The following is a 17,286-nucleotide window of genomic DNA, read 5'->3' on the forward strand; positions in this document are numbered from 1 at the left end:
TTTATAAAATGTTAAAGTAAGATATTATTTGTACAAACCTGTTGCAATTCAAATTCTGTATTAAAAACTCTGGACACTTGTTTAATAACTCCACCACCATCCCAATACCCTGCTAAGTAACTGTAAAAACAAAACAATCCCATACATAAGTTAATTTTTCCTTAACATCAGCTTGTTACTGGAAGTTAAGTAAGCAACAATCAAATCAACACTGGAAATCAAATAACCATACTGGCCAATTTTTTCAAGATCTCCATGGAGGATTTTAAGCAAAAGAGGAGCTTATGCATCTTTTATATATGTTGCAAGTGCTTCCAATCTAATATTCTATGGTTTTCATATATTATGTTTTAGTTATAGCATTAAATGTTTGCATTATGCCTTAAATTTTGCATGTATGCTTTATGTTTTATTTAAGCTTTAAATTATTTTTTGCTTAATTTTTAGTTGTGCTTAAATTTTAGTGGTGCTTTAATTTTAGTTATGCTTCAGTTTTGGCATGTTAAGATGTGTAGCTTTGCATGTATTTCAATATGCCAGTGCTGTAACTATTCATTGAAATATATGCTACTTATATATCTTATCTGCATAGGGGCAGATCCAGCCATTTTTTAAAAGGGGGTTCCAACCATATGTCCCTATTCAAAAGCATTGATCGTCAAAAAAAAGGGGGGTTCCAACCCCCTGGATACCCCCCCCCCCCTTTCCCTGGATCCGCCACTGCTGCATGCTCTGTGTTTTAATGTTATGCATATGTTATTTATATTTGGTAAAAAGCTCTCAAGAGCTTATGTTTGTACTGTTATATGTGAAACAAATCAAAATAAAACTTTTGTATTCGTATTTGAATTGGTAAATCTATGTTTAAATGCCATTTAAGCTCCTCTGAATGCCTTTCATTTTTAGGTATTTAGTTTGTATAATTGAGGATTTCAAGTGATGGGTCAACACCTCTCATGGGGGAAATTCCTCAATAAATCAGGGAAAGTATTAATAATAAATGGCAGGTGTGAATGACAATATTTTGTCTTAATTCTTATATGATTTGCAAAGCTACAAGTACTTGAATGTGATTGGTCTGTTTGAATATTTAACCTTGGTTTACACTTTGATAGACCATGTTGCAGAAACTCCTTTCATAACCTAAATGTAAACACTATGTTGATTTCAATGATATATTCATATGTATCATGTGTGATACACATGAATGGAAACCTGGGGTTCCAAAAAAGATTGAAATTGAAGAAGAAAAAAAAAAGAAATGTTTGGGTTTGAGAATCATGTGGATAAAAAACCCATTTTTTCTAGAAGTTTTTAATGTGTAAACTGGGCCACTGACTCATCAGCCGTTTACACATCAATTTCCTCTAGAAAATAAAGTGTTTAATCCTATATTTTTTTGTACCTTTCTTACTATTAAAGTATATTAAGTAAAAGAAAACCCTCCTCTGAAAATTGCTGAAGAAATTTTTGGCTAAATTCAGTTGTTTCTCAAAGCTTAAAATTTGGGTTCATATTCATCCTTGAAGCCAAACATATCAGGGTTTTGTTGAGTGTATTTAGGGATTTTGTGTCTAGAATTAATACATCATATATCCCATCTTTTCAATCGGAGTAAATACCACTACTGCAAGTATTTATCATTTGTGACTTTTTGGGTCAGGTGAGTTCAAAAATTACTTTTTGGAGCATCAGTCACTTAATTACTTCATTTTCTGCTGGACGTTAAGCAGCCATCCATCATCATCATCTGTTTACCCCTTTCCATCTTTTTTTCTAATTTCATAACTCATGAAAAAATTAAAGACAATGGCAATATCTGTTACCATAATTGTGGTTGTGTATAAATGATCTTTTGTGTATTATTTTTAGACATTTTCAGTGAACATTATTATCAATTGACACACCAAACCCACCTTTGACACAAAACAATGAATAATCTAAGATACATACTGACAGACTTTAAAAACGCAACACTAGATTATTCTTTTTAATTCTCATTTTCAAATATGCAATTCTTAGAAAATAAACATAAACATAAATTTCATTCATTGCCTATAAAAAAGTTTGTAGTTTGAAAGGTGAAGTGATTATGTCATGTTTAATGTTCAAATCATATGGTATGCACTGAAACCCTGGTTTTCCACTTATCAATGGATGTGTCACTGTTTTTGGCAATGACTTGCTGTAACCAACACCTAAATGATTGACAGAAATGTCAACCAGTTCTGTAGGGCATGGGTTGAGGTCTGTTTTGTACCTTCTGATTTGGCCTCTGTACCACTCATTACAGTGTGTTTTGCAATTATGTAGTTTAAACTTTAGGGCTTAAAACGTTTTTCTGCAGGCGATTCTTTAGCATTTCAGTATATGGAAAACATTTATGGTGTGAATCTGTCTGCCATGGCATTTGATGACTTGATTAGCAGATGATGTTGCGGCGTACACATGCCTCGCAGTGACGTTGCATAATCAAATTTGATTAATGTGGCTTTGTCACTACATATTGATCTGGTCATGGGTGGTCATCAAAAAATCCTCTCTGCCTGTATCATTGTTGTAAAGACAGTAAGAGTAGTTTTTAACGTGAAATTGTCTAGCAACAGCATGTTCACATATTCCTGCCTGCAATATTCTTATGCCCTGATTCCATTTTTCCTTTCTCAGTCTCAGCAATATGGAAATGCAACATTGTTTTACTGATTTAAGTGTGGGTATGGATTGAAAGAATTGTTTCATGAAGAAATAAACCTTAACAAAATCATTTATGGGTTTCAAATATCACTTTGAGAAATTCATGCGACTTCAATAATCTGGTATGTCCAATTACGTCAGGTGAGTCAGGTAATGAATTTTCTACACAGAAAGAAATATGATAAGCATAAATAGTAGTTATATGAGGATTAATCATGATTTGGGGGAAAAAAATCACTTAAATGTGTGTTGTGTTTTTAAAGTCCTGTCAGTATATTTTATTCTGCCATTTTGATATTTTTATATCTTTTTAATAAATATTTCCTTTTTATACTATAACATTAAAAGTAAATACCTTTCAAAATCAGACAAATTTAGTATTTCAGAATTAGCGTAATATGCTCAAACAGTCCTCCGTATTGAATACTACATGTTAAAACATTGAACTTATTCGTCAAGTAAACAATCAAGTTTTTGAATATTCAAATTTTCGTAAAAAAGTAGAACCATGTCTTCTTATCAGTTACACTAGGTACTTACTCATTATGGATATAATCCCACTTTGACTGTACAAAGTTCCAAGCAATAGTACAACCAATCTTATTACAGGCTACACTAGGTACTTACTTATCATGGATGTAATCCCACTTTGACTGTACAAAGTTCCAGGCAATAGTACGACCAATCTTATTACCAGCTAAACTAGGTACTTACTTATCATGGATGTAATCCCACTTTGACTGTACAAAGTTCCAGGCAATAGTACGACCAATCTTATTACCAGCTACACTAGGTACTTACTTATCATGGATGTAATCCCACTTTGACTGTACAAAGTTCCAGGCAATAGTACGACCAATCTTATTATCAGTTACACTAGGTACTTACTCATCATGGATGTAATCCCACTTTGACTTTACAAAGTTCCAGGCAATAGTACGACCAATCTTATTACCAGCTACACTAGGTACTTACTCATCATGGATGTAATCCTACTTTGACTGTACAAAGTTCCAGGCAATAGTACAACCAATCTTATTATCAGCTACACTAGGTACTTACTCATCATGGATGTAATCCCACTTTGACTGTACAAAGTTCCAGGCAATAGTACGATCAATCTTATTACAGGCTACACTAGGTACTTACTCATCATGGATATAATCCCACTTTGACTGTACAAAGTTCCAGGCAATAGTACAACCAATCTTATTATCAGCTACGATAGGTACTTACTCATCATGGATGTAATCCCACTTTGACTGTACAAAGTTCCAGGCAATAGTACAACCAATCTTATTACAGGCTACACTAGGTACTTACTCATCATGGATATAATCCCACTTTGACTGTACAAAGTTCCAGGCAATAGTATGACCAATCTTATTACCAGCTACACTAGGTACTTACTCATCATGGATGTAATCTCACTTTGACTGTACAAAGTTCCAGGCAATAGTACAACCAATCTTATTATCAGCTACGATAGGTACTTACTCATCATGGATGTAATCCCACTTTGACTGTACAAAGTTCCAGGCAATAGTACGACCAATCTTATTATCAGTTACACTAGGTACTTACTCATCATGGATGTAATCCCACTTTGACTTTACAAAGTTCCAGGCAATAGTACGACCAATCTTATTACCAGCTACACTAGGTACTTACTCATCATGGATGTAATCCTACTTTGACTGTACAAAGTTCCAGGCAATAGTACAACCAATCTTATTATCAGCTACACTAGGTACTTACTCATCATGGATGTAATCCCACTTTGACTGTACAAAGTTCCAGGCAATAGTACGACCAATCTTATTACAGGCTACACTAGGTACTTACTTATCATGGATGTAATCCCACTTTGACTGTACAAAGTTCCAGGCAATAGTACGACCAATCTTATTATCAGCTACGATAGGTACTTACTCATCATGGATATAATCCCACTTTGACTGTACAAAGTTCCAGGCAATAGTACAACCAATCTTATTATCAGCTACGATAGGTACTTACTCATCATGGATGTAATCCCACTTTGACTGTACAAAGTTCCAGGCAATAGTACAACCAATCTTATTACAGGCTACACTAGGTACTTACTCATCATGGATATAATCCCACTTTGACTGTACAAAGTTCCAGGCAATAGTATGACCAATCTTATTACCAGCTACACTAGGTACTTACTCATCATGGATGTAATCCCACTTTGACTGTACAAAGTTCCAGGCAATAGTACGACCAATCTTATTATCAGCTACACTAGGTACTTACTTATCATGGATGTAATCCCACTTTGACTGTACAAAGTTCCAGGCAATAGAACGACCAATCTTATTACAGGCTACACTAGGTACTTACTTATCATGGATGTAATCCCACTTTGACTGTACAAAGTTCCAGGCAATAGTACGACCAATCTTATTACTGGCTACACTAGGTACTTACTCATCATGGATGTAATCCCACTTTGACTGTACAAAGTTCCAGGCAATAGTACAACCAATCTTATTACCAGCTACACTAGGTACTTACTTATCATGGATGTAATCCCACTTTGACTGTACAAAGTTCCAGGCAATAGTACGACCAATCTTATTATCAGCTACACTAGGTACTTACTCATCATAGATGTAATCCCACTTTGACTGTACAAAGTTCCAGGCAATAGTACAACCAATCTTATTACCAGCTACACTAGGTACTTACTCATCATGGATGTAATCCCACTTTGACTGTACAAAGTTCCAGGCAATAGAACGACCAATCTTATTATCAGCTACACTAGGTACTTACTCATCATGGATGTAATCCCACTTTGACTGTACAAAGTTCCAGGCAATAGAACGACCAATCTTATTATCAGCTACACTAGGTACTTACTCATCATGGATGTAATCCCACTTTGACTGTACAAAGTTCCAGGCAATAGAACGACCAATCTTATTATCAGCTACACTAGGTACTTACTCATCATGGATGTAATCCCACTTTGACTGTACAAAGTTCCAGGCAATAGAACGACCAATCTTATTATCAGCTACACTAGGTACTTACTCATCATGGATGTAATCCCACTTTGACTGTACAAAGTTCCAGGCAATAGAACGACCAATCTTACTACTGGCAACATTAACAAGAATACTTCCTGTTTCTTGTTTTCTTATCTCTTCAGGAGTGAGAGCATACTGTAAATATCTGGAAATCAAAGTAAGAAAAATACTTTTGTCAGAAGGTTAACTTGTTATTAGAATAACTGTCTAGGTTTAACTTTAAAAAAAAAAACACTTTTGTAAAAGTGCTGGATCTGGTTAGACACTTATATATTAATTCTGAACCAACAAAGTAAAATATATTTGGAAGGGCAGTTATAGATTGATTCTAACCCATAGAGTAAAGAAGAGTTACTATTCTCCTACATTTTTTTTATATCCTTGTTCCATCATTCCGTTCTATTCCATATATACCTATTCCCCCTTACTTCAACATAATGTCCTAAGTTAAGATTTATGTAAAAACAAGTAGAACTATGAGCTATTGCTCACTACAGAAAACCCTGCATAAGTATTTGTTAAACAGGAGGTTGGAGATAAATAATCTGAAAATGTGTAACACAGTAAAGCATGTTCACATGAATCCTGATAACAAATTTCAGGAAGCTCTTATTTTTAGTTCCCTAGAAATATGCAAAGAAAATTTCATACATGGCCTCAATGTGTTAGTATAATAAATAAGTATTTAGAAAACAGGAATTTGATGAGCAATGGATCTGTAACCATGTCACACAGTATTGCACACTGACATAAAGCTTGTCAACAAATTTCAGGAAGCTATTCTTTGTAGTTCCCTATTAAAATGCAACGAAAATTTCATACATGGCCATTATGTTTAAAAAATAAAAGCATTCTGTGAACAGGAAGTTGATCAAAGATGAATCTGAAACAGTGTCACATGGTATAGCATGCCGACATGAAGCCTGAAACCAAATTTCACGATGCTTTTATTCTAAGTTCACTAGAAAATGTTATGAAAATTTCAACATGTTCCTTATGTTTAGAATATTTAAGTATTCCTTAAACAAGAAGTTGATTAGCCATGAATCAGAAACTGTGTCAAACTGTATAGCATGTTTAATATATTAAAATGTTTGATCTATTGCTTAAGCCATCCTCCTTTGTGAATTCTCTTCAAACAATTTGGAAAATGGGTGATAATTATGAATACTACAAAAGATCTAGTCATTTTTGCAAAATTAAATGAGAAATTTAAGATGTCCTCGTCTACTTCTTCAGTAAATTTGTTAACATGTTATTTTCCTTGCTATGTGCAGATGTGCAATCAGTTTTTTCCATAACACTGAATGTAAAGCATATAGCAACCAAAGAATGAAATCATAATTGTACAAGAATGATCAAGCTGCTTAATTCTTAAAATTCTTTTATCTCAAATAATTTGATTGCTTGCAGTACTAATTCTTCCTAATGTATATTCATACTTTAAATTAAATTTGCTAAAGCAGGTACACTTGTGGACCAAAAATAGTTGAACTGGTGATCTGAACTGTGGCCAGAATCTTTCCTTAATTTTGTTAAGATGTCAGATCATGTCAGGTGACCATCAAAATTTCAAGTTTCATTAGAGATGAACTTGTGACTTTAACTTTGTAAGGAGTGTAATTTCCTACAATGCCAATACTTACCTTTGTAAAATCCAAGGTACTTCACTGCAAGCTAACGATCGTAATAAATTATCTGTTTCAGAGGCCATTGTAGATTGTTTATATTGTCTATAGGCAAAGTTCCATTCTTCCTCTCCACCTGTTCTTATTGCTGTACAGTAGATAATGTATCTTGTATCAGGATTTATCCTGGAAAAAAATACTTTTCTTCAAAAATTTTTGACCAATTTCTACCATACCTGACCTGTTCAGCTTTGAAAAAAAACCCCACATTCTATGGTTTTATGTTTGTTTTTTCTTTAGTATTTGAAATGCTTCTTCTCTTGTTATATGACCTTCATATGAAAGGTTTTGATGGATTTTCTGTTGGTAATGTTATTGTTTGACCTTTTAGATGAAGCTAGTCCAGGACATGACCTCTTCCAACCACTGGACATCTTCTTTAAAGGATTGAAAAAAGTTGAAATGGAGACCAATTGCGACCTTGAAATTTGTTAACAATGATTGAAAATCCCATGAGCATTTCAAAACAACTAAAAACTCTAACAAGGAGTGATGAAATTAGGTAAAACTATATGCCCTATGACCCCCCCCCCCCCTCCCCCTCTATCCAACTTTAAAATGTTTTCATTGTCTCACTTATTTTCTTGAGGATTGTTCATCCAACCATCAAACTGTCTCTTTGCTTCAGTAATACATTTTGGTAGATCAAAATCACATGCTATTCTGGACACCTCTGACCTCATGTACCTGAAATGTACCAAGGTATAAAATCACATGCTATGCTAGACACCTCTGACCTTATGTACCTGAAATGTATCAAGGTATAAAATAACAGGCTATGCTGGACACCTCTAACCTCATGTACCTGAAATGTATCAAAGTATAAAATCACAGGCTATGCTGGACACCTCTGACCTCATGTACCTGAAATGTATCAAAGTATAAAATAACAGGCTATGCTGAACACCTCTGACCTCATGTACCTGAAATGTACCAAAGTAGAAAATCACATGCTATGCTGGACACCTCTGACCTCATGTACCTTAAATGTATCAAAGTACAAAATGACATGTTATGCTGGACACCTCTAACCTCATGTACCTTAAATGTATTAAAGTACAAAATGACATGTTATGCTGGACACCTCTGACCTCATGTACCTTAAATGTATCAAAGTATAAAATAACAGGCTATGCTGAACACCTCTGACCTCATGTACCTGTAATGTATCAAAGTAGAAAATCACATGCTATGCTTGACACCTCTGACCTCATGTACCTGAAATGTATCAAAGTAGAAAATCACATGCTATGCTGGACACCTCTGACCTCATGTACCTGTAATGTATCAAAGTACAAAATGACATGCTATGCTGGACACCTCTGACCACATGTACCTTAAATGTATCAAAGTACAAAATGACATGCTATGCTGGACACCTCTGACCTCATGTACCTTAAATGTATCAAAGTACAAAATCACATGCTATGCTGGACACCTCTGACCTCAAGTACCTTAAATGTATCAAAGTACAAAATCACATGCTATGCTGGACACCTCTAACCTCATGTACCTGTAATGTATCAAAGTAGAAAATGACATGCTATGCTTGACACCTCTGACCTCATGTACCTGTAATGTACCAAAGTAGAAAATCACATGCTATGCTTGACACCTCTGACCTCATGTACCTGTAATGTACCAAAGTAGAAAATCACATGCTATGCTTGACACCTCTGACCTCATGTACCTGTAATGTACCAAAGTAGAAAATCACATGCTATGCTTGACACCTCTGACCTCATGTACCTGTAATGTATCAAAGTAGAAAATCACATGCTATGCTTGACACCTCTGACCTCATGTACCTGTAATGTACCAAAGTAGAAAATGACATGCTATGCTTGACACCTCTGACCTCATGTACCTGTAATGTACCAAAGTAGAAAATCACATGCTATGCTTGACACCTCTAACCTCATGTACCTGTAATGTATCAAAGTAGAAAATCACATGCTATGCTTGACACCTCTGACCTCATGTACCTGTAATGTACCAAAGTAGAAAATCACATGCTATGCTTGACACCTCTGACCTCATGTACCTGTAATGTATCAAAGTACAAAATGACATGCTATGCTTGACACCTCTGACCTCATGTACCTGTAATGTATCAAAGTACTAAATGACATGCTATGCTTGACACCTCTGACCTCATGTACCTGTAATGTATCAAAGTACTAAATGACATGCTATGCTTGACACCTCTGACCTCATGTACCTGTAATGTATCAAAGTACAAAATGACATGCTATGCTTGACACCTCTGACCTCATGTACCTGTAATGTATAAAGTATCATTTAAATACATGAAATGAACAAACAAAGCACTTTGCATTATGATCGTTATAAATTCCTTCACAGAAATATGTCCGCATTTATAATTTGTAAATGTTCTGAAGAGTATGCCATTGAACAATACTGTAAAATACAGATGTGTTCCTTTTTCAAGTTGAAATCCTTGTTAATAAAGTTATACTGATCAAGTTTTGCATTGTTAATAAAGTTATCCTGATCAAGTTTTGCATTGTTAATAAAGTTATCCTGATCAAGTGTTTCATTGTTAATAAAGTTAACCTGATCAAGTGTTTCATTATTAATAAAGTAATCCTGATCAAGTGTTAAGTATTAAATTAAAAATGGGTGGTTTTTTTCATTGTGGGTTTTATAACTATTATTTATAGGGGATACAAGTTCTTTTTTACAAATAGCAATATTTCCTATTTTATATATCAAATCATATATTTTTTAATTAATGTACTTTTTCAGAAGAAGTTTTTGAACAATTTTGTTAATCTTTGCTATTTTAAATTGATCGATTGATTAATGGTGTTTAATGCCAGTTTCAGCTTTATTGGCTATATTATATGATTAGTTTTTTATCAATGGAGAAAGCCAGAGTGCCCTTAGCAGGAAAACAGATAATCCTAGTCAGTTTAGATTGGAGTTGAACGCACCTGCCATGTGCCACATTCAGACTTACAACTTCAGTGTTGACAGGCTAGTTATCCTATCATATTTTAAATTGAGTAGAAATAAAAGTTGTGAATTATAAATCAGTAAGACAGCAATGTAATAACAAAAAATGTGATAAATATCATGTTTTACAATTTTAATGTTATTTGTATGATTACTACTTACGACTGCAGATGATTAAGACCTGTGCTGTTCAAACCAAACTTATCATATGCTTTACCAACAAGATTCCTCATCATACTCTGTGAAAGATAAAATCACGGAGAACATGGTCACATGTATTTATTCTGGTCAGTAACTATTTAGGTTTTCTAATAACCTTTAGGCATGGTAAATGTGCTTAGAGGTGGATAAAAGATCTTCTGAATCCTAACATCTATACTTTATCAGAATTTTCAATTGTAACAACATAAATCTTGTTTATAGCTTGAACAATTTAAAGTCTCGTTTTCGCCTAAATCTCCAAAGAGTTGGTTATTCAATATTTAAAAAAAAACATTTGCCATTACACTCTGTTTAAAAAGTGAAATATTTTTGTTAGAACTTCTGTTGAAAAAAATGTACAACATCACTATGAAATACAAGTTTGCAGAAAAATCCTCTCTCCACTTTTTGAAATTTTTTTAAAATAATTAGGATCATTGAATAATAGTATTTTCTAGATTAAATACATATAATGTCTATTTATTGATTTTAATTTACTGTTTTGAATAGACTTGTAAATGGGTAATACTGTTACAAAATGTTGAAATTAATTCAACGTCATATTGTATTTTAAATTTTAACAAAACAAATGTAATTTGTTTTTTAAGAAAAATTTTGGTAGGAATCTTTGTTTAAGGTTGATCAAGGCAAATTATAATTGCCCTGAAAACTGGATGACTGCAAATTTCAAACACTATTTGTAACAAATTATTCAGAGATAAGGCTAAATTTTCTCCGATAAGAATATTTCTAAGAATTATAAATGACAGGGTTATCTTATATTTCTAAGGAAAGATAACTACAAGTTTTTTTCTATGTCAGATATAATACCTTAAATTTTCCGTAATAATTGGACTTTGACAACATGCTATCTAAGTAAGATAACTGTTTATTAGCTGCTGTACGTGGTACATAATCCATTTCTTTATCTAAATATTCAACAATTCCTAACCCTATATCAGCATTCAGTTGGTTGGCTCTAAGAATATAAAACATTAAATATTAAACAAAGCTGGACACATTTATTTATAAAGAACGACTATTAAGAACTGAATATATTGAAAGGATAACCAGAATAACAATAAAATGTTGATACAGAGATATGTCTCGCCTGTATAGAGTTTTGATAGTAAAATGTAAATGTTGGAAATAAAATAGCAGTACTTTAATGTAAATAAACTGTTAACACAGAGATATGTCTTGCCTGTATAGAGTTTTGATAGTATAATGTAAATGTTGGAAATAAAATAGCAGTACTTTAATGTAAATAAACTGTTAACACAGAGATATGTCTCGCCTGTATAGAGCTTTGATAGTAAAATGTAAATGTTGGAAATAAAATAGCAGTACTTTAATGTAAATAAACTGTTAACACAGAGATATGTCTCGCCTGTATAGAGCTTTGATAGTAAAATGTAAATGTTGGAAATAAAATAGCAAAACTTTAAAGTAAATAAACTGTTAACACAGAGATATGTCTTGCCTGTATAGAGTTTTGATAGTATAATGTAAATGTTGGAAATAAAATAGCAGAACTTTAATGTAAATAAACTGTTAACACAGAGATATGTCTCGCCTGTATAGAGTTTTGATAGTTAAATGTAAATGTTGGAAATAAAATAGCAGAACTTTAATGTAAATAAACTGTTAACACAGAGATATGTCTTGCCTGTATAGAGTTTTGATAGTAAAATGTAAATGTTGGAAATAAAATAGCAGTACTTTAATGTAAATAAACTGTTAACACAGAGATATGTCTCGCCTGTATAGAGTTTTGATAGTAAAATGTAAATGTTGGAAATAAAATAGCAGAACTTTAATGTAAATAAACTGTTAACACAGAGATATGTCTTGCCTGTATAGAGTTTTGATAGTAAAATGTAAATGTTGGAAATAAAATAGCAGTACTTTAATGTAAAATATGTAAAATATTCAAATTCAATGAAACATGACTAAAGGTACAGGGCTAAATAATTTCCCTGGAAATAAGATATGCCAATGCTGATACAACTGTATACCAAATATCATTGACTTATTACCATTAGTGGTTTCTCTACCTAAACTAATCACAAACTTTAACATTTAAACAAAGCAATAAAAACCAACCACATTTTTTTCCCCAATCAAGTGTGTACTGCTTCGACAATGTTATGTCAAAATTGCAAGAAAATATCTAAGGTAGATTTTTCTGCATACATTTGTATTGACAAAATTGTTGAGAAGCTTTCTGTCACCGATAATTGCATCATTTAACAACAAATTTTCCTTTTTTTACATTCAACTTGGAAAATTCCTTAAAAGCCTATAAATTAAGGAACACTTTACAAAAAAAAAAAGATTAAAAATATCTCTTTTTCAGTTGAAAGTTTTGATATTTTTTCAATTGAAATAAGAAAATTCGTGTTTTTACCTCAAACCCACCTAAATATCTTGAAAAGTAAGTAATGAAGGTTTATTTTTCTTTTCATATTTTGATAGTGCATATTGAAAATAACTTTGTGTCCAAATTAAAAAGAAATTCAACAAGAGATCTATTCTGTATTGTATGCCCTTATGAATGACAGATTACAGTGGTGAACTTATGCTTCTCTAATTTCCATACTTTTTTCACAATTCTCGATCGGTGTGAGAAAAGTATTTCTCATCTCTAGAGAAAACTTTGTTCTCGGCAGATTGGTCATAATTTAATTATGACGTCAAATTTTCTTGTTTTCTTCTGAAATTTCCTGTTGTGATGTTATGAAAAAAGGTGACCATGCCTGATGACATCACAGATAAAGAACACAACTTTGAAAAGGAAAGATAAACTTTGTTTAGATATTATCTCAAAATCATTAGAGAAACAGATTCCACCACTATAACTAGTGTATTACGATATTTCTCCACTCTCAACAGTTAAATTCTAATTTTTAAAAAGCTTGACAAGCCTCACACTTTCAAAATCAAAATTTAACTGTCTCGAGTGGAGAAATATCGTAACACACTTGATGCAGTGGTGGAATCTATACTCCATGATATTTTTAGAGCCATAATAATTATAAACTTATCTTAAAGAATCCTTTATTATTTCTATTAAACTTACCTACTAAAACTCCATGCATCATTTATTACTTGAGCTCTGTTAATGGATGAAATTACCTTTAAAAGAAAAACAATTTATTAATCATCAAAGCTGTTTTGATTGCAGGGGATATGAATTTTCACCAGTAAAAAAGAAACAAAAACTCAAATATATTCAGTATACACAATATGGTATTTTGACTCTGGGGTCACTATTCTACGGGGTCAAAATACCACATCACACAAGGTGCCTAATAAACAATATTAGACAGTCTATAATGAACCTTTAAATATAATGTAAATGAAAAATATTAACTTCCCAAATTTGGAAAAAAGGAAAAATATTCTCAAAATAATTCCATAATATAATATTAAGTGGACAACTTAAATATGTGTGCAATTTTTCTGTGAAATGTCAGAGATCTGTATTCAAAACTTGTAAAGTCAATGAAATAAGAATTAAACCTTTCAATACAATTCTTAACAATCCCTATGACAATTGCTTTCTTAAATACTATATTATATTATGGAATTATTTACCGTATAATTTGTTTTTAACTGGTTGATAATAGCTCTCCAGTTTTGATCTGTGTAATTCACTCGGTATACACCATATTGTCCAATGTTTGCCATCACCCATGATTTACCATCTTCTTTTAGTATTTGAGTTGATGTTATATCTGAAAAAGTCCATTGAAAAGTATCAAAGTAGTCTGAAAATACAATACATGTGCAGCAACTCAAAATGGGGACTTATCATTTATATAACATATCACATCTTAATTTGTCTGTAAATATAACTTTTAACCATATCACATCTTTACCTAATTTACCTGTAAATGTATCACTGAACCATATCACTTTTTTACTTAATATACCTGTAAATGTATCATTGAACCATATCACATCTTTACTTGTCTTTACAAATTTTTTCTCTCCACTGTTTGTTAGAGTTACTGGTATCCACCACTTGTAACTGAAATAGGAAAATCATAAATAAACAAAAATATATTACAAGTTGTATAATTTCATTATGTACAATTAACCACCAAAAGTCACTTGACTGGAACAAAACACGAACTCTGAAAGACATCACCAAACACTAATATACCAATACTAGATCTGAAGGCTTAGTGGTATGGGCATAAAAGCATTTTTAAAAAATTGTAAAGTTGACAGTAAATGTTGGCTTTGACATATACAAATGTCAATTGCAACATAAAGATGATTTAGCAACACGAAATTATTTCCAATTACTTCAGACTCACTGAGGGGAAAGAATTTTGTTCTAGCAAGCGACAATATTTAAAAATAAATTTAGAACAAAATGAATGGTAGGAATCATATTTAAGTGAACGAGGTATCAATTTGGCATGACCTTCTTCAGTACTTAAAAGTTTTTCTTACTTGTAAGGAGATTTATATAACATTGGATCCTTAGCCTCTGGATTAGTAAGAAATCTTTTCTGTGACAGCCTAACTTTGCCTGGTGCTGTAACGGTTACCATGACAACAGGGTAGTTCATCTGTAGTAACCAAGTGTCCATTATAGTTTTGACATCTGCTGGCAGACTCAAATTGGCCATCTTAGCTTGCTAAAAATAAAGAAATTTGAAAAAAGTTAATAGTGAGAACTACAATCAAATATAAGTTCTGTCATCATCATCTGATGATGACGATGATGGATGGCTGCTTGAAGTCCAGCGGCAAATTAATATGCATATTTAGGACAACAATATGTTAATGTAATATGAATATTCACCCTGCTTTGTACTAGACCAACACGCTGAGCCGGATTTTTTAACGTGCTAGTTAACAAGGTAACAGTCCGCAGGAAGACATGTCACCTTACCCGGACAAATAAGTCTGATTCAGAGCCGACCAGTCTTTGCTCTTACTCATTAATTACGCATGCTTAGCGGAGAAGCAGTAAATACCAACTTTAAAGTCTTTGGTTTGACCCGGCTGGGGTTTGAACCCACGACCTTTCGCACTCAGGGCAAAAACGCTACCACAAGACAACCGAGGCGGTTAGTCATCATCATAAACTGCATACAAAACATATAACAAGATTCTTCGTAAATATCAGATGGATATCAAAATGTATTGTATATTTAGATCATTCAACATTAAGTTAATTAACAACTAAAAAATTAGAATTAACTTTAAAAAAAAAATTTATAATCAATGCAATCAAAATTGATTACCCAAATCTTACATCCAAAATAAACTACAATCTATTACCGGTAATTGTATAGGTGGAGGGGATTATATTCCTTTAGGTTATATTCATATTCATTATCAGGTATTGTTTTACAAATGTTTAAAGTTTTGATAATATATATCTAGCTGTTTAGGAGAAGTTAGCACACAGGAACATTGACAGGCAGGCGAATGAACAGCACAATTCCTATATAGGTCTCAAGACTTTTTTTGCAGGGAATATGACCAGGAAGTTTGATAGAATTCTCATAAAGTACTCAAAATTATAAAACTGAACACTATAACAAATATGTTGTGAATATCATATAATAATATACTTATAAATATGTTGTGAATATCATATAATAATATACTTACTATATTCAGGGCTTCAGAAAGATCATTGTGGTCAGCATTCTGAAACTTTCTGTTATTTAAATATCTCTATAAAACAGAAATATAATGTAAAACTAATTGCAGATTTAATAGTCTATATAATATTAAGATTTACTGTCATCAATAGAGTAATCTACAAAACACTTTGTATTGCAGGTCACTAGAGATCCACTTATAATGTTAATTTCCCCTGAATGAAATAATGCAATAACTGGTGTTTCAATGAAGCACATAGCAGTATTTAAATATACATTCATCTAAACTGGAACGACCTTCACAATTGAACAAATTTCTTTTTTGTACAAAAATGATGAGCCAAAGATTGCTTGGGTAGAGTGTTACCCAAGGGTTTAACTTGACATGTCTATTCCTTCAATTAAGCATTTATATCCCCTGTAGGATATGACTGGTAATTAACTTAATCATGCAGAGCTTGCATTATGTTTATTGACATAGAACCATGTAAAGCTGATTTCATTACCAAAAACATGCATGCTTTGAGACAGAACGTAATTTACATGTGCACATCCATTAATACAGTATAGTTTTAAACATTGAAGTTGTCACATTGATTGAAGTTCAAAAAATTCATTAGAGTAGCCTCACTAAAAGTTTTAAGTGTGGAACTCTGCTCCAGACATAAAGTAAATCAGGTTTACCTTACTTTGAAAATCTAAATCTTTTATAACATTATATTATGGATTAAGAGTACAATATGGCACTGCCTATTGAACTGCACCTTCACTGAGAGAAAACATTTTTAGTTCAAGGGTTGAAAATACTAGTAACTATGCTTAGAGGGACAAATTACCGACCTTGTGAGAGCTTTATTGCCTTCAAGGTTGTTAAAACAATCCAGTAGTAGTAGGGACAAACTAACATACTATTATTCTTATATTTTTCTGTATAAATGTGTTAAAATTCATAGTGGGATACCATCCCAAACAATTTTTCCATTTTTAGTCACTGTGAACTTGATTCCAATATCAACAGGCTTCTTCCCCTTC

At 32.6% G+C, this 17,286-nt stretch overlaps 1 protein-coding gene across 1 annotated transcript in view; it reads right to left on the reverse strand.

Annotated features, from left to right (window-relative positions):
* LOC127727793 (uncharacterized) overlaps nt 1–17,286 on the reverse strand; it is a 117,304-nt gene that overhangs the window by 1,507 nt on the left and 98,511 nt on the right. Inside the window, exons 67-77 of the mRNA XM_052234910.1 lie at nt 16,262–16,327; nt 15,089–15,276; nt 14,560–14,657; nt 14,222–14,361; nt 13,704–13,759; nt 11,453–11,600; nt 10,583–10,659; nt 8,018–8,128; nt 7,400–7,567; nt 5,758–5,898; nt 39–120 (exon numbers count right to left, since the gene is read on the reverse strand). Of these exons, the coding sequence (XP_052090870.1) occupies nt 39–120; nt 5,758–5,898; nt 7,400–7,567; nt 8,018–8,128; nt 10,583–10,659; nt 11,453–11,600; nt 13,704–13,759; nt 14,222–14,361; nt 14,560–14,657; nt 15,089–15,276; nt 16,262–16,327 (1,275 nt within the window). The remainder of the gene's footprint in view (nt 1–38; nt 121–5,757; nt 5,899–7,399; nt 7,568–8,017; nt 8,129–10,582; nt 10,660–11,452; nt 11,601–13,703; nt 13,760–14,221; nt 14,362–14,559; nt 14,658–15,088; nt 15,277–16,261; nt 16,328–17,286) is intronic.

This window comes from Mytilus californianus, unplaced genomic scaffold, assembly GCF_021869535.1.
Source record: "Mytilus californianus isolate M0D057914Y unplaced genomic scaffold, xbMytCali1.0.p SCAF_2, whole genome shotgun sequence".
NCBI classification, from domain to species: domain Eukaryota; kingdom Metazoa; phylum Mollusca; class Bivalvia; order Mytilida; family Mytilidae; genus Mytilus; species Mytilus californianus.